Source organism: Candoia aspera, chromosome 18 (assembly GCF_035149785.1).
Source record: "Candoia aspera isolate rCanAsp1 chromosome 18, rCanAsp1.hap2, whole genome shotgun sequence".
Classification (NCBI taxonomy): Eukaryota; Metazoa; Chordata; class Lepidosauria; order Squamata; family Boidae; genus Candoia; species Candoia aspera.
This window is the reverse complement of record NC_086170.1, coordinates 5,524,506-5,541,924: the sequence shown is the minus strand read 5'-3', so window position 1 is coordinate 5,541,924 and position 17,419 is coordinate 5,524,506. Positions and strand designations below refer to the sequence as shown.

Here is a 17,419-nt window from a genome sequence, read left to right as displayed (position 1 = left end):
CAGCTTACATCCTGCGGCGATACCTTTGATATTGTTAAACAACAATGCTGTTGTTAATGTTGTTATTAAATAATTCTATTATGGGCCACATCTGCCTGCCCCAGGTCCTTGGGAAGGACTCGGAAGGTGGACAAAAATGCCAAAACCCAGTCAGACCGCTGGCTGACCACGCGACCAACCCTAACAAGATCTTTCTGTGGCAGTGGCTGGCTTAGAGCCCCTCCCCCCGCTTTGGCACGACCCTCCCCTCCGAGAAAACCAGAAAAGAAAACGAGCTTCTGTGTGGATCGAGCCATTCCTCCCAATGTTTAAAACAGACGAAGAGGTTGGATGCCGGCTCTGTAGACTCTCATCTTGCGTCCTTTCCCCGCGTCAGTGAAGCTTTATCCCCCCACCCCCGGCAAGAGCGCGCGGGAACGCTGCTGTCCAAACTCTCGCGCGCGTCTTCCCGGGCTAAGCCCCAAATCCCATCCTCCCGACGCAAACGAAACCCACGGACCGGGCTTCCTACCCGGGGGCTCTGCCTGCCCAGGGCGGGCCTCCCGCAGGGCTGAACGACGCGCCGCCCGCCCGCTTTCCTGGCACCGCCGCCTCCGTTAAACCCGCGTGGGAGGGCGCGGGGTGCGCCCTGCCCCGTGGAGAGCGCGCCGGGCCGTCTGGGTGCCGGCGGGGCCCAGTCTGAAGGCAGCCGGTGAAGGGGTCCGTTTTTTCCTTTTCCGCTGCAAAGGACTTGTTTCTTTCGAATATAAGGGTGGTGGTGGTTTCGACATGACACCAATGCAGCCAGCTGTTACGTTGACTCGGGAGGAAGACCTGCTCTAGCCAGGGTGCCTGGTGCCCTCAGGGTAGGACCTGGCAGGAGGACCCCCCACCCCCCCTTTGGCAGACAGGGAGGGCTCCAAATCCAGCAGAGCAGTAAACATCTTATCTACCTCCCGCAAGAATCCCCCCTCCCCCGTTGGAAATTGGGATATCGGCGGTGCATCGCTGCGGGGCGTCCAATGGACTAGATCCGTAGCGGGCTTTGCTTTGTCTGGACCCGACAGAGAGAGGGAGCGAGTCGGGGGCTTAATGCCTCTCAACTCCCAGGGCAAATCAGTATTAATTACTTCTTTTGTCTTTGCACAAAAGGATATCGATTAGGAAGGGCAGGCAGAATTGCTAGGACTCTCTCTCCCTGCCGCCCCCCACCTCCTGAGAATCTGTAAATACAAGAGTCATGTTTCTAGTCCTCAAGAGTGAGATAAAAACAGGCAAGGTGGAAGAGGGAAGAAACGGGTGGTTAGAATTTTAAAAAGTGATGTATTTTCCCTGGAACAGACAGCACTTTTTACCCCAGGTGGGGTCAAGCTGGTGAGCATTCGTCCTGCAGTCACCAAAACTCCAACTTGAGGCTCACGTGACATTGTTACAATGGGATCAGGTACTAGAGGTTGGCAACCAGGAGACCCAATTTGTGTGCGTGTTTGTGTGCGTGCATGCGCGCGTGTGTGTGTGTGCATTGGATGAACCCAGCTCACAAGGTTCGTTAACCCCAGAAGAGGGTTGAAGAGTCAGCAATCCGGCGAAAGGTGCTGGGTGAATGCAGAAACAGCCAACCCAAGTTGAGTGTTCCCTGTTTTATGACTCTGACCCATGGGCTTGGTTTATAAATGGACGTGTGCTATGTACTCAGAAAACTGGCTGAATTCCACAAACCGTGGTTAGGTGAACCACAGGCCCCAAGACATTTAATCGGGTAGTTTCAGATCGAGCCACGGCATTCCTGCAAAGGAAACTTGGCTCCTTGGCTTTGCATCTTGGTTAACTTTTGAACACTTAGCAGGGCAGAGAAACCCAGAGAGTTAATGGAATCAGCCAGAGTTAAGTCTGCCGGCTTGCCACGCGAACTCAGCCACTGTGGTTTGGAAACCAGGATTTATGGTCTGACCTTCTGCAAGGCAAGCTGGGCACTGCTGGCGTGTCCAGTGAACCCTGGTTAAGAAAGTAGAGCTGAAGATCTTGTTCGATCTCAGCCAGAACTGGAGGCTGTGGGGAAAATAATGTGTGCTCTTTTTTTATGATATAAGCATCCTGGAGGTTTTCCAGGAGCACAGGTCCCATCATGCTGCACCATTGGCCATGTTGACTGGGGCTTATGGGAACTGTAGTCTGGATTTGTTTTCTTCAGAGTAAAGACAGCCCCCCCCCCTTATGCTTGTGGGTGTGCACACTCACACACACACACAAGTTCAGTCGGCCATTCTTATTGCATTGCTCCTGTTGCTAATCTAAAACAGACCCAGGTATTTGCTGTATAGTGTCTTTTTAATGTTTTTCTTAAAAGCAAACAAGAATTTAAATGGCAAGACCGGGTTCCAATAAATCTAACAATCTTACAAAGCTGCCCTTTGTGTCGGGAGGCATGTTAGATACATGGGGGCCTCCCGTTTGCCCAGAAGCTGCCATCCACAATGCACTTAAGCCTGCGTAGGAGAGGAGAAGCAGCTCTGCAAATCCCAGACTACAACTCCTATCAACCCCTATCAACATCATATTGGGAGTAAATGTAATATAGGGCCCTTCCAAAAATCGTGAGGTAGGCTTACGTCTAGGTCAACATGCCAGGCTTGGCTACGCTGGGGTGACTTCGGCCACAGCCAGCAGCGTCTTCATCGAGTTAATGGCTGGGTCACTTTAAAACCAAGGGTTTCGTCCGCTGCCAGTAATGAAAGCTTCATCTACTCTAGAATAAAAATTAAACACACACAGGCAAACAAACAACACTTTCTATTAAAAACCTGTGTTACATGAGCTTTCTTTCTTCAGTTAGTGTTTTCTTTCTGCCCTGACAGGGTGGAAACCTACAGAAATTCCCGTCCCATCCTCCAGTGCATTAAGAAAAACGGGAGATTTTTCATTTGTACAAAAGGGAAATAATTTACTTTATTTTTTACAGAGAGTTACGTTCTCCAGTTAAAGATGTACATTCTGATTCTTCTTGCCAGATGCTAATTCAAATAATAATAATAATAATAATAATTCCTTTTAAAAGAAGGAAATAAAGAAAACGAATTAGTAGAAATTGACAATTTGGGGGGAGGGGAAAGACTCACTAGAAAGTGCCTGATATAGTTTGAAGAACCGCATTTGATGAAAATACTGGGGGATGAGTTCTCCTTTATGCAATGGGCTTTCTGCCTGATTTTGACATACAGGGGTTTTACACCAGGGCCCACTTCACACAACACGCTAAGCCCGAGTTCGTTTCCGTTTGGGCTTGGTGTGGTGTGTGAATCCGTTCGCTATGGTTTCTAAAGCCAGCTTTGTGACTTAGTGTGCAGTGCAAACCCAGCCAATGGTGGTTTGTTGATTAAGCCCCAGTTACAACAGTGGGAACACAGGATGGTAGGTAAACTGGGTGTCAGTTAAACATTTTGCTCCACTTTTACATATTTTTTAAATCCCTGGATTGTCTTGTCTCCAGATCCAGTCCCTTTTTCTGTCTCCATTATTCACACAACTTCCCCCCAAACTCTGAACCCTGAATGATCCAACACCTTTTTTTCACCCCCTCGAGGGCGGTGGGTGAACCCAGGTCTGGCTTTCTTCTGAGGTTTACTCACCCCAGTTTCCAGGCACAACGCGCTCGAACTGGGGCTAAGTTGCCCGAGGGATCAGACAGATCGAGGTGGGCTGGTGTGTCTTGCGAATGCAGCCAGGTGTTGCTTCTCTGCCCGGGCTGCCCTCACACGTCCAGTGTGGGCCTCTGAACTCCAGGGATTAAGCTACCCCATGTAGGATGGAGCTGAAACATAATGGAAAAGGAAACAAGGGTAGGGTGGGATAGGGAAACATCAGAGCAGAAAACCCAGCAGGTGCAGTTCATCCACCTTCGAAGCAGAGGCCGGATGACAGATGCAGCTGGACTCATGGGGTCTGTGCACAGCAGGTTAACAAGCTGGTCCTGGTTGTGATTTCTTAACCTGAATGAACTCAAGGTGGTTCCCCTTTCTCTTCCCATTGTTACGGCAGCCCTGCGAGGTAGGCCAGCCAGAGCGAGGCGGAGTGACCTGTGGCTGTGTGGCTGAACCTAGGACCCCCCAGCCTTCTCCCAGCTGCATCCAACTGAGTTGCATAACCCCCCCATATCCCAACTGCCGTGCTGCCAGTGAGGGCCCACATGGGGGAAGGCTGCACTAACCAGTAGACGGGGAACTCCCACCATCCTGAAGCTGGCTGAGATCTTGGCTAGAAACCACACTGCCGAGTTAGGGCTTTATTCCCACAGGTTAAACCCGGAGGCTTGCTTAAACCCAGGTGGCAGAGGGTGGGGTGGGGTGGGGTGGGGTGGGCATGAAGGTGCGGTGGGGACAGGAAGGCACGGTGAACTCAACCTGGCTTGGCTTGCTGTGAGAACACAGCTCTTGCCTGGTGGGGAGAGTGAGGAGGTGGAACAAGCAAAAAGTTCACTTCCTGATGCATGAATAATTCTGAGCTCTTATTAATAGCAATGATTAATACATAAGAAAGGCTCAGGATCAATAAATAGGAATCTGAATCTGAATGGAAATCATACGTGCAGCTTTGGAAGGGGCAGGAGGGAAGATGGTGGGTTCGGGCACTAAAGACCTGCATTTAACCCCCAGGTAAACCCCAAATCAGCTGTTTCTCCTGTCTCCGCTTTCAAGCCTCCCCTGCCTTACCTTCAGGTTTGCGTTCCCAGGACACTCTGAGCCCCAAGCGAGCCAATCCCGTGTTAGCCTTGCTGGGGAGGGAGAAGGCTCAGCTGAGGGCTCCCTGGCTCAGTGGAGCTCCGAAAATGGGAAGAAAAGCAAAGAGGAAAACCCCGAGGAAAAACGGGTCGTGCGAACAGTCTGTCAGGTTAGCTTCGCAAAACTGCCTTTCCTCTCTCGCTTGGACAGCTGGGCTCGGGTGAATGCGGAGGTTAATTAATCAATTCTATTTTGTTAGGTCTACGTCCCCCCTTGGCTTTAGGAGTCTAAAGCGGTATATCGAGCGCTCCCTTCCCCTAATTCGTGGGCCGTCGGAATGGGTCAGCCGGGTGTGTGTGTCACACCCGCATCCCAGAGGTCCCCCCCCAAGCAATCCGCAGGGAGTCCCGTGGATCTCCTTCATCAGTCAATGCCTTTCTTTTTTATCTTTTTCGGTCGCGAACATGGGACACCGGGCGCGCCGGCGTCCGAGCGTGCAAGGATTCTGGGTTTGAGGAACGGCCGTTCTCCCGGTTGGTGAATTTTGATGTGTAGCCCGCCGTAAAACACACAGCGGCTCCCTTCACACGGAGCCGATTTTCCACCCGGCCCATGCAGAACTGCGGGGTTCACAGGACACGTGACGCCCGCAGAACGCGACCATCTCCTGCCTTCACGGGATCGCCCGGTTCGCGCGAGGTGCGGAAGCAAGGCCTGGGGTCCCCCCACAGGATGAGCCGCAAACGACCATCCTCACATTAGCCTGAAGTAGCGTGTCGTGGGAACCCAAGCATGGTGAGCAGGAAGCGAAGTACTGCTTTACCCAGCCCCCAAGTTCTTACAGGAATTTTTCTAGTTTAAGAGGAGATCCTAACTGCTCTTACTCGCAAGTAGATCACGTTCGCCTCAAACAGGCCGCTTATTGCCAGGTTTACTCAGAAGGAAGCGCCCACAGTACCAACGAACAGAGGGATCGGGGCCTGGGCCACAACAAGCGATTCCTCTTCACGGGATTTTGTTCCTAGAAAATGGAAAGGTGAGGAAGGAAAGGTACATTAAATCGCCGCGTTCACACGACAACTTTAACCTAGTCCCCGCATTAACCCACTTTTTAAGCTTCGCTGAAGCGTAAATTAACCAGACGGGTTGGGTTCCCATTGCACACTGAGCTGCCCAACCGCTCCCGTTGGATTGCAACGTTTAATTGAAATTAAACGCCACCAGATTTAGCAAGTCGTGTGAATGCCTCTTCTAAGATTGTCCTCGACCGGTTAAATGCGTCCTCCGAGCCCGGGCGCGGCGGAGAAATCGGCAGGCGTCCTCGTCGGCCCTTGCCGAGATATTTTCGCCTGAAGAAAATGAACTTTTATTTTCTTCACTCACTCTAATCTCTGGGTTCCTCCACTCTCCCCGGATCGAAAAATTGCTTTCCACCTCCAAGGCGTTTTGTTTCTAATCCTTTTTGTACTTAATTAAAAAAAAAACAGGCTTGAAATCCAAACTGACACCTTCTAGGGGAAATAGTCGGAGTGGGCCTGTGAGGAAAGTGAGCGTTTTTCCTGCTCCTTCTGAGTTTTTATTTCAAAACCGAAAGTCTCTTTAGGAACGAAGCTTAGACCTCCAGTTTGGTGTCTAGCTGGTTTTCCTGAACGGCCTTCTTCTCTTAAAGCCATTCTACACTCCCAATTTTATGGAAAATGGGAGAAAATGGACTTGCGTGTGCGGAAAGAGAAACCTGGCGTGATTTTAAAAGGAAAGGCTTGGGCCGCAATCCGGGCAACGCGGGGTTGGAAAGTAAAGGGTGCGACACCCCCCCCCCCATTGTAATTAAATCTGTGCAGTTAGGGCTGGGGACTGGGGGACCGTCGAAAGCCAGAAATCCAAAGAGGCGCGTCTGTTCTCAGCTGTACCGTAATTCCTCCATAAGTCCTCTTAAGTGCTCGGCGCTGAAGTGTTTACATATTGAATACACACACGCATATAATGGGGTACATGCATTTGGAATGAATATACGCCTACCGGTGTGCGCGTGTCTATGCACACAAGCACGTAATGTACGTGGCGCGACTAAAGCGAAAGTCCTTCAACATTTGCGGTAAAATACTAATTTTTATTCTTAATTTTTAATAGGAAAATCTCTCCTTTTCATTCCCGCCAAACCCATCTTTTTTTCTTTTCCCCTCTCCTCTCTACCTGCTTCCCGGCCTCTTAATATTTTTAGAGTGGGAACGCCCCTGGTCCTCGCTTTACTCGCTATTTTTGCTTTTTGTTTTAATATCTGGCTTATTTATTGAAAGCATCTGAGACTGGTTTTCTTCTGGGGTCCCCCCCTTAATCCCCGCACAAAGCTTCCGTTTCCGTCAACACCGTTTCACGCCACTTGAATTCCCCAAAGGACGCCATTAATTAGTAAACAATAATTAATAATACCAGCCCAGCTCTTTTCCTCTGCTGGGTTCCGCCTTCTCTCTAGATCTGGGGTCACTGGATAAATTTAGGGGCTCCTTCCCTTTTCCAAACGCCTCCACTCTTTATTCACCCGTTCGATCCTTCCTGCAAGGGGTTACTTTCCCCTTCTGGAATAATAGCTAAAATATCCGATTTTCTTTTCCTTAGAAAAACAAAGAAAGAAAGGATAATTTAATCCAAAGGCCGATCTGAAACCGATACTTACCCGCCTGGTTCCTGCTCAAGCCATTTTCCTGAACCTGTTAACAAAAGAGGAGTGGGAAGGGAGAAAAAAAATAAAAAGCAGAGGCCAAAATTTAAGGAGAAGGCGCGGTGCAAAATTAGCTGGGGGGAAATGGAAGGAAAGCCGGGGAGAAGTAAAGTTGGGGTGTGTGTGAAATAAAATATTATTAACAACAGTAATAAGCCGGAAAGCTTGACGCACAGGTAACTCCTTAAACACTGAAGAGGGGGGAAAACAGATTTTTTTCTCCCCCTTTTGAATCTCTTCCCAAACCCAGGGAACCCCAAAAGACGCTTCGCGTTTTAAAACCCGACCCCCTGCGAGGGTAACTCGCACAACATATTGGGTCCCTATCTCTGTAGGTCAGATGGCCTCGCGACCCCCTCCCCGCAATTCGTTAAGGAAAAAGGAACGGACAGTTCGGTACTTCGAACCCAGGAGGCTCCCGGCGGCGGCGAAAAAGCCCCCCCCCCACCCGTTTGGTCCTCCCGAGTCGAACTGGGGAGGGCTCCGCGATCCCTCCACCTCAAACGCGGAGGAGGAGGAGGAGGAGGAAGCGGAGGGGGAAAAAGGGAATTAAAAGGTCTCTCCATCCAGCGTGCGTTTTATTACGGGGAGGGGAGGAAAAGCACCCCCCACCCCGCCGCACCTAGGCCTCGCAGCGGGACAGGGGGGGGGTCGGCCGAGATGCACGCGGCGGAATTCGGCCCGCAAGCCCCCCCGCCCCCACTTTGAAAGGCGCTGAAAGTTAGGACCCTGGCGGTTTTACGCAGTTGCGCAAAGCGGAGGAAACCCGACGGCGCCCGTCCCCGCCCGGCCGGCCGCAGAGCTTTGCTTCGGGGCACCCCGATCCTAAAGCGCGTTGGCTCCCGGGGAAGCCCCGTCCCTTCCCACGCGCCCACCGAGGCAGCCCCCTTCCGCCTCTAACATAAACCCCAATTGCACGAATAAACAATAACAATAACAGTAATGACAACGATACGCAGCAGCAAGAACAATATAAAGCGCTTACTTCTAAATAGATCCGGGTTGGTCCCGCCTTGCCGAGGTCGCGCTCCGTCCTGGGCCAGCCCTGCCAAGTTCAGCCGGGCGGGCGGGGGAGGCTTTACTCTACTCGCGAGTAGGCGCGGAGGGGACCGGCTCGGGCGCAGGCCGGTAGAGCCCAGCGTGGGGATCCATAATAATGATCGTGTAATTTGCCAAGTGCCGCGTGCAATTTTCCAATTTCAAGCCTCGCCCCCCCACACACATAGCTTTGCAACCGTTTATCTGAATGAGTGTGCGATATATATATATATATATATATATATATGTATGTATGTATGTATGTATATTAAAGTCACCTCTTCCTAGACGTTGGCCGCTTCTTGGAAAGTCTGTCCGTCCTCGTGCGAAAGGGCAGCGTGGAAAGGGTTAGAAAGGAGCGAGAGGGGGGAAAAAAGGGTTTTCTCAAAGGGGCAGATCCGGGGGAGAAAACGGGGGGGGGGAGAATAAGTGATCAGGAGGAAGAGGATAGGACGGGCGAGGGGAGAGAGAAAGAAGAGGGAAAAATCCACCTCTCTCTCTCTCTCTCTCTTTTCCAGACGCACCAACCCTTCCAACTCCTGATGAACACACTGGAAAGGATTGGCGTGGTGTGTGTGTGTGTGTGTGTGTGTTTCCCTCCCTTCCCCTTCCCTTTTGGCCCCGGAGCGGGTGTCAGATTGAATGCTCTCTGCGCATGTGCGAAGGTGTCCGAACTGACAATGCTGGGGAGAGGATGATCGCGCGGCAGAGCAGCTGCGGGTTCAAGGAAGGATCCAGCGCGCCGGCAAGATGCGATCCAAGGCGCGGGCCAGGAAACTGCCGAAAAGTAGGTCGCTCTCCCCGCGGGGCGAGCGGTGGGGGAGAGGAAAGACGGGCAGAGGAGGAGGAAGAGGAGAGGGGCGCGCTGGGGGGGACCCGGGCTGGCTCTCCGGGGAGCAGGGGACGGAGGCCAGGCGGGGGGCGCCCTGCGTGACCCCCCCCCCGCCGCTGCGGGCAGGAGCCCAGCCGGGGAGGAAGCGCAAGCGGCGCCGCCGCTTCGGCTGCTCGGCGAACACCGGGCTGCGCGCATCTGGAGCGAGCGGGGCTGCCTCGGAGTTTTCGCTTCGCCGTGCCCGCTCGGGATCCCGGGATCGGCGGGGGTCGCCCCCTCGGCGGCGCGCCGGGTTCCCTAGAATGGCCAAAGCGGGGGGGGGGCTTTAAAAAAAGCGGCGGCGGCGGGGAGAGAGAGAAGCGAGAGTTAAGGAAAAGTTGAAGCTTCGCAACTCTCCCCCCTTCCTCCTCCTCCTCCTCCTCCTCCTCCTCCGAGTTGTTTCCAAGTTCTGGGGCGTGTGTGTGCGTGCGTGTGTCTTTAATTTCTTGCAAAGTTTTTAATTCCCGGCTCTTTGAATAGTGGGCGCTAGAGATTCACGACTGGCGTCAGGCGCGGGCGCACTGCTGGTGGAAGTTGCGAGAGAGAAGCGGGGGAGTGCTGGAGTGTGGTTTTGTTTTGTTTTGTTTTGTTTTGTTTTTTTTCGGGGGGAAGAGAGCCTCCCAAGCCGGGGGGGGCGCGGACTGGAAGTAGGCAGAGTGAACCGGGGGAGCCCCCATTCATTTGAGGTTCATAGTTGCAGGGGAGGGAAGCGAAGAGGGGATTTCTGTTTCTGTTTTTCTTTTTTTTTTTAATTCGCCGCGGCTTCTTCTGGGCCTCTTGGCAGCTTTTGATGTCCTTCTTCCCAAGTTCATTCATTTTTTGCAGCGGGGGTGGGGGAGAAAATTGAAATTGGGAAGGGGAAAAGAAGACCCGTTTGTGGAAGGGGGTGTGTGTGTATTCCGATATGTGGGGGGGATCACATCGGAATACGCAGCTGGGGGAGAGGAATCGGCTGCTAATGAAATGCCAACTGGTAATAATTTTTAAAAATGGAAAATGCAGAAAAGCGGGTTGTTAAAATCTCGGATTCTTCAACTGTCAAATGACGATTTGCCCCCCCTCTTCTCCCTCATCCTCGCTCCATTTCCCCCCCGCAAAAAGACTTTGTGGCAAAATAAATCGAGGACTTTGCTCGGCCCCCGAGGAAGCTGCTTGAAGTTTCTGCTGCTCGGCTTCAAGTCGGCTCCGGACTTTTGAATGTTTCGCTCTTTTTCGCTCCGTTGCCGGAGAGGCGGCGGGTGGGTTTGAGTTGCGTGAATTTATTTTATTTTATTTTATTTTAATTTGTTCCCGCGTTGCTCGGCTTGCCTTTTGAATTTTATTTGCGCCGGGTTCGGCTGTCTCTCGCTAACGCCGGGAGGAAATCGAGGCGCAAGATTTTGGAGCAGAAAAAGCGAGGGAGGCTGCAATGCGGTTTTAAATTCCTTTAAAATCAAGTAGCAGGAAAGGCGCCTGGGTCAAAACAGCGGAACTTCGACCCTTAAATGCGGTAGACGCTTTGGGTGATTTCGGTGGGCTTCCTTTCCATGTAGGCAAATTTTGCGACAGGAAAATTAGACAAGCCCCCCCCCCCGGTATATTGACTCTAACAAGCTTCCCTTCATATCTGCTTCGCGATTCAGCTGCGTTTTCCAAGGAAACTCTTAATTTTAATTTTTCTTTGCTGCGCGGAGGTGGGTTGATAATTATGCCAAGGTTCAGTAATTGCACCCCCCCCTTAAGATAGGAAAGAGGCGAATTTTCTCGCCGTCAATTTTGGTCTTTTTTGTTAACGCTTCAAGCGCCGCAACCCGCGTTTCTCCGGCTCTTGTTCAAGGTCAAGATAATTCCAGGCTGCAGCCTTTCCCGCCCCGTCCTCGCAGGCCGCTGCGCGCTGGTAGCCTTTCCTCGCTCTCCTACTTGCCGCGCACCGTCCTCCCGTCCTCCCCACCGTTAACACGTGGAGCAGTGGCTTTGCAGACCTGATTTAATCCCCAGGAAAGGATGAAAGTTAACTTACTTATACAGTAGCGTCCAGGTTTGAGATATTCTGGCCTTTCACTCTCCCTTTCGCCACTCAATTAAGGAATGGGCAAAACTTAACATGGATTCTTTCTTTCTTTCCCTCCTTTAAATCCTTCCTTCCTTCCTTCCTTCCTTCCTTCCTTCCTTCCTTCCTTCCTTCCTTCCTTCCTTCCTTCCTTCCTTCCTTCCTTCCTTCCTTCCTTCCAAAAGTCATGGTCGCTTGCTTGCTAACAGGGTCCCCGCAGTTTCAACAGGCTTTTTAAAAAGCCTGCCGTTTTTCTCTCTTCCTTTCCTGCTTCCAGTGCTGTTGCGAACAACAGGTTTTCCAAGACGGTCCTCTGCCCCCACCGCGCGTGGATTGTACACCGCTGAGATAAATAAAACTCAAATAACTCTATTTTCACGACTACGGAACTTCTTGGCGAGGAAGCGCTCCGGCGATTGCTGCTCAGTCTGTTTGCCAGTCCACTTTCAGCCAAGCCTCCCCATCTTTCTGTCGAGGATACATTTAAACCGCAGCAAAAGAACTCCCGCCGTTCCAAACATTATTTATTAGGATTTACGCAGGTGCTCATTGCCTTTAGAAAGTCATCTTCCTTACCCCCCCCCGCCTCCCCCGGCAATTTTGGCGAGACAGAAAAGGAGAAAATGTTGCACCTACTCAGCTCGGTGGGGCTGACGCCCAAAACGAAGCGTGTATCGGAATGCAGGGCCGCATCCGGATTTGTCAGTTTCGCAGGGGGAAATTCTGCAGTGAAATTAACAGAAAATCAGGCGGCGTTTACAATATAAGATTTGGATCTTCCCCGGGCCCAGTTTTCCTTTCCTTCCAATTTTGGAAGTCTGTTGAAAAACTATATATTACACATATTTTGTGCGTGTGTGTGTAACACACACCCGCGATTTCTTAAAAGTAGGAAAGTAGAGGTCTTGAAGCGAAGCGGAGCAAAGCAAAGGGCGGGGGGGGGGGCGAGGTCTTTTTCTCAGCCCTCGCCGTTTTCCGCTTGATCCAACCTGGAAGCGTCTGGTTTTGGTGCGGACCCCAGACCCAGCCATTTAGAGTGCCTGGAAAAAACAAGCGAGGAGGGGCGCTGCGGAGATGGAAAAGGGCTTTTGAAGCCGAAAATCCTTTTAAGGATTAAAACAAAACAAAACAAAAAAACGGTAGTCCAGGTTTCCGGCTCTCAAGGGCCTCCTTCACGGGGGAGGGGGGAGACACGGAGGATGCGACCCTCTGCTTTGCAAGTAAAGTCAGGCGCCGAGGCGGATTCTCAAACCGGGCCTGAAGCAGGTCGCTTTTGCTCGTGTCCTGAAATGCCTGGTGGGTGGCTGCTTCCCTCCCCGGCTCCCACCCCAGAACAGCCTCATTTTGCTTCTTGAGAGGGATCCCAAAATTTGGCTTCAGCAGATTTTTGTTTTTTTAAAGACCCCTTCCTTGGCTCGCCCGCACGCGCTTGTAATTTGATTTTTGAAATTATTTTTTTTAAAGGTGTGTGTGTGTATACTCGGTAGAGGGGAAAGGCGTCCTGTATTTTCGAAACAAACAAAAAAAGCGGAGGGCGCAGAGTTTAGATCCAAACCCCCTTTTCTGGGACAGGTCTTCCTGGAAGATGGCGATGATTTTTAAAATTATTATTAGTATCTTCTCTGATTAGGGTCGTGATGGGGAGAAGCCCGATTCAAAACTCTCCTCCCTTCGCCTTCCTGTACCAAACCAAGTTTCAAGGTGGCATTTTTAAACCCAGTGTGCCCCCCCACCCCCAATTTTCAAGTTAAGCAATCCGCGGTCTCCTCAAGACAGGCCTTCTTCCCCTAATAAAAAAAAGGGGGAGGACAGAACGTCTGGAGTGGAAAAAGAGCCAGCTGCCCGCGCCCCTGTTTGGAAAGAAAGTGCGGTGGAGTTGGGGGTGGCTAGATGGGGGCGGATGGGTGGAAAATGCCCGTTTTTTCTGATTTGAGGGTCTAGCCTCTTTTTCCTCGAGTGCGGGCGGCTTGCGTTGATCCGGACCGAGGAAAAACAAGTGTGGATTATAATTATAATTATAATTATTTTTAAAAAGGGCTCTGAGAAAATTGGGAGTCGCCGAGAAGTGATCTGAGCACCCGCCACGTTTTCCCCTCCTCCTGTTCTTTACTGATGATGATGATGATGGGGAGGAAGACAAATGCTATGCAATTTGCTTTCTCTTTGCTCTGCTGAACGGCTTTGGGACATTCCAAAACCTGAGACTGATTTGGTGACCTTCACGTTGACTTTCTTAAAGAATACCTTCACCTCTCTCTCTCTCCTTCCTTCCTTCCTTCCTTCCTTCCTTCCTTCCTTCCTTCCTTCCTTCCTTCCTTCCTTCCTTCCGATTCTTGCCTTCCCTGTGCGCAGATAAGTTACTTATTGAGCCCTTCAGCTGGCGAAGGTGGAAAAGAAAGAATAAGAAAGAAAAGGAACTCTTAACCATGTAAATTTTTTCGGATGCTTGACACAGAGACCAGAAGACGGGCATAGATATATAGAGAGAGGGAGTGTGTGTGTGTGTGTATAAAATCGCTTTGGATCTATCTAGATATGCAGCGCGGGCTCTCCTTCATTCAAACCTAGCTCTGAATCGAACTCGTTGTTGTTGTTATTTTATAAGCTACGGTCTGCTCTGCGCGAGCTCAGCTCCCGTTGACTCGCGGGACAAACCCAGTACGGTACTGTTCTTGGCAACCACATGGACGGGCATGGATTTCCCGGTGGTCTCCCATCCACCTCCTAACCAGTCCAGCGCCTGCTTAACGCCCCGGCCCAGCCAAGGGCGACCTGGCCGGGGAAGAGAGCGGGGGAAGACTCCGCTTCCCTGCCGGCCGCCCGGGGATCGGCCCCTGCCCCTGGGAAAGGGAGGCGGGAGGCAACCGAAGGGCGAGCTCCCGCGCCTGGTTGGTGCTCGGCACGGAAGGCGTGTCCGCCCGGCACGTGGGGAAGGGGCGCGGGCGCCACGTTCCGGCCGCACGCGCTACGTCCCTCTTCGTTCTTCCACACGCCGCCAGCGCCGACGCCGGCTCGGAGGACACTCGTCTTCCCCTTCCTTTTCTTCCAGCATTGTGACCATGCTGGATCTTCTTCCCCCGTAGTAGCTTTGCCAGCTGTGGAAGACATGCTTGCCTGTTTCTGCCCTCGAGGTATGTCAAGGCTCCAGTCCTCAATGAGGATGCTGAATCCCCGTGGGCAGATGGAGGTTTGGTTCAGAAAAGTGGTGACTTACTTTATCCCACTGGGTGTTGGGGGAAAGGATAGAAAGAGGGGGCTTTCTGAATGAGCTGACAGAGTGGCAGATTGACCCCTCCCATCAGAAGACCCAAGCGTGGCCAGAGGATTTTCTCCAGAATTTATTTCTGAGATAGGCTGCCTCTAAAAACAGGAAGGAGTTGGACCTAAAGATTTCCTCCAGGGCTACTGTCACCCAAAGTAACTTGGTTTCTGAGCTAATGCCTTCTGGAGACACACCCAAACACAGAAGGATGAAATTCCTGGACTGGCTGGGTTAACCGGGTACAGGAAGCCACAAACCGACTAAGGTTTAAACTTAAGCTTTGCCTGTCATGGGAACGAAGGCCTTAGGGTTCTGAATGGCCTGGATCCTGGCAGAGCTATAGCCCATTGGCAGAGATAGCCAACGTGGTTTGTGGCCTCCCCCTTTGCTTCGGTCCCCATTGCCTGCCATGCAGCTCCAGAGCAGGCTGAAAATGTTGAGTGTGCACGGAGGTAAAAATACCAGGACCCGCTTTTATTTTTGCCTTAAAACAGAGAACCTGAAACATCCGTTGTTACTAATGTGTGTGATTGATGGACTGATTATGTGCCATCAAGCTGGTTTTGACTCCTAGTGACCCCACAGATAGATTTTCTCCGTGATGATCTATCCCCAGCCTGCTCCTGTAGCTGAGTCCCTAGCTGGGAGACAAGGAAAAAACAAAGTCTCCTCTAACTGTGGGATTTCCTGGTGGTCTCCCACCCAGCCAACGCCAGAAATTAGAGCTTAGGATGGCAGCATTTGTGAGCCACTGAGGCTGATGATAGCTAGGAAAATGAGGATGATAGCTAGGAAAATGAATAATTTTAATGGGAAAGGCAACTGTTGTTCTTAGATCTAATAAGTCAGAGATAGCCAATGTGGTTTGTGGTGACAGTGTTGGAAGTCTGGGTTCAAATTTGTTCTTAACTATGGAAGTGCCCCGGCACTCTGTCTGCCTAGCAGGGTTGTTGCTGTGGGAAGGAACAGAGGAGAGAGCGCTGCCTTGACACCTAGAAGGAGGGTGGGTAACGTATCTGAAGTAAATAATTCTCAGTAAGCTAACATCTCTTCCGTGGATGGGGGCGGTGTTGGCTTGAGTTCTACTCTGCCTTGTATTGAAAGGTGTGTGTGCAATATAGGGGATATCCAAACTTCCCAAACTGTAAACCTAGATAAACTAAGAACATTTGCTATCTTTTCTCCTTGGGGCATTTGTAATCACCTCATTATGACCCCCTTTCCAGTCTTACAAAAGCCTTCTTGGAAACAGGTTTATCGCAACGGTGCCCCAAAAGGACAATGTCTCAAGATCGCTGATTCTTATTCTTTATTCTTTCCCAGGCTCACTTTTATAGTTACGGTGTTGTATTTTCTGTGGGGTTTTATTGTACACCGCCCGGAGTGAGTCCGCAGTCAGGCGATGCCTGAATGGAATAAATTAAATTGCAATTAAATTCTCAAGGGAGCTGGGTGTTTGCAGAACGTGTTCAAAATATGGTAATTTGGACCTGGTTATTTGTGCCTCCAAGGAGAACTCTGGACTGAGTGATCCATTTGGGCCTTTTCTTGGCTCTCCACGGTCTTCTCAGGAGTCTTCTCCAACACTCAAGTTCAAATGCGTCAATTATCTTTCTATCCTGATCCTTCGGAGGGCAATTTTCACTTCCATAGAGGGTCACAGGGATAACCATGGCTCGCATGATTCTGATCTTTGTAGCCAAAGACCTATCCCAGCATCCGGATATCTTTTCCGAGGACTTCATGGCTGGTCTATCAAGAGTTAGTCTGCAGTGTATTGCTTAACGTCTGCTTCCTTTCCTGTTGATAGCCAATCCTAAAAGGCAGAAGCCATTTCACTGCTTTCGCTGTCAGTGCTAAAGCTGGTTGCTGTCATGAGTTTGATCTTTATATTTAATCTTAGTCCCATCCGAGCTCCTTGTCTTTTACTCCTAGAGCATTTTTGCATTTTCAGCTGCCAGAGTAGTATCATCAGCATGGTGCAGGTTATTGCTGTTTCTTCCTTAAATCATGCTCAATCCCAAGCCACACTCATTTTCCTCCAGTCTAGCATCCTTCAGTATATATTCCACATATAAATTGAATAAATAAGGAGGGAGGATACAGCCTTGACTCGCTCCTTTGCTGACCTGGAGCCAGGCTGATTCGCCATGTTCTGTACGGACTACGGCTTTGAGTGCTGTGCGTTGTCCCCATTGCGGGAGGGCAAGGAGATGCCCCCATTTTCCTAAGAGCAATCCACAGCTTGATATGGTTGACATAATCAAAGGCCTTTCTATATCAGCGAAGCATGTAATTTACTTCTTTTGGGTATTGTTTGGCTTTTTCGATTATCCAGCGTGCATCAGCAATAAAGTCTCGTGTTCCTTGGCTTTTTTCTAAACCCAGCTTGAACATCTGGCACCTCCTTTTCCATGTAGGGCTCTAATCTGTGTTGGATGATCTGAAGCATTATTTTGCTAGCGTTTGAAATTAAGGTTATTGTATGACGGTTTGCACACTCTGTTAAATCACCTCCTTTTGGGATTGGAATGTAGCTTGACTTTTCCCATTTTGTTGGCCGCTGTGTCATTTAATTTCTTGCTACTTGGTTAGAACCTTTGCTGATTCTTCTCCTGTTGCTTGCTATATTTTCATAGACACTCCATCAGTTTCTATAACCTTCTGACTCAGTAATGACTGGAGTGCTGATCTGAATTCATCTTTTACTATTAGAAGTTCTTATAGGTAGGGAATATCTTCTAAGCTGTCTTGATGTTGACATGTCTACTGTAGAGAATTTCAGCGTATCCCTTCCATGTTTGAG

At 50.6% G+C, this 17,419-nt stretch overlaps 1 protein-coding gene and 1 long non-coding RNA gene across 3 annotated transcripts in view; one reads left to right on the top strand and one right to left on the bottom strand.

Moving 5' to 3' along the window:
• Positions 1–3,644: 3,644 nt before the first annotated feature.
• LOC134506932 (uncharacterized) lies at positions 3,645–7,481 on the bottom strand. Of its 2 annotated transcripts, XR_010068848.1 has the most exons (3): positions 5,916–6,027; positions 5,579–5,715; positions 3,645–3,787 (listed from the first exon to the last, which is right to left on the bottom strand). It is a non-coding gene; the product is annotated as an uncharacterized LOC134506932 (long non-coding RNA). The 2 variants fall into 2 exon arrangements; XR_010068847.1 differs by lacking the exons at positions 3,645–3,787; positions 5,916–6,027 and adding an exon at positions 7,125–7,481 and having other exon boundaries at positions 5,586–5,715.
• A 1,508-nt stretch (positions 7,482–8,989) lies between these two features.
• PRDM16 (PR/SET domain 16) overlaps positions 8,990–17,419 on the top strand; it is a 335,043-nt gene continuing 326,613 nt past the window's right edge. Inside the window, exon 1 of the mRNA XM_063317676.1 lies at positions 8,990–9,238. Coding sequence (XP_063173746.1) covers positions 9,202–9,238 — 37 coding nt within the window. The 5' untranslated portion in view covers positions 8,990–9,201. The remainder of the gene's footprint in view (positions 9,239–17,419) is intronic.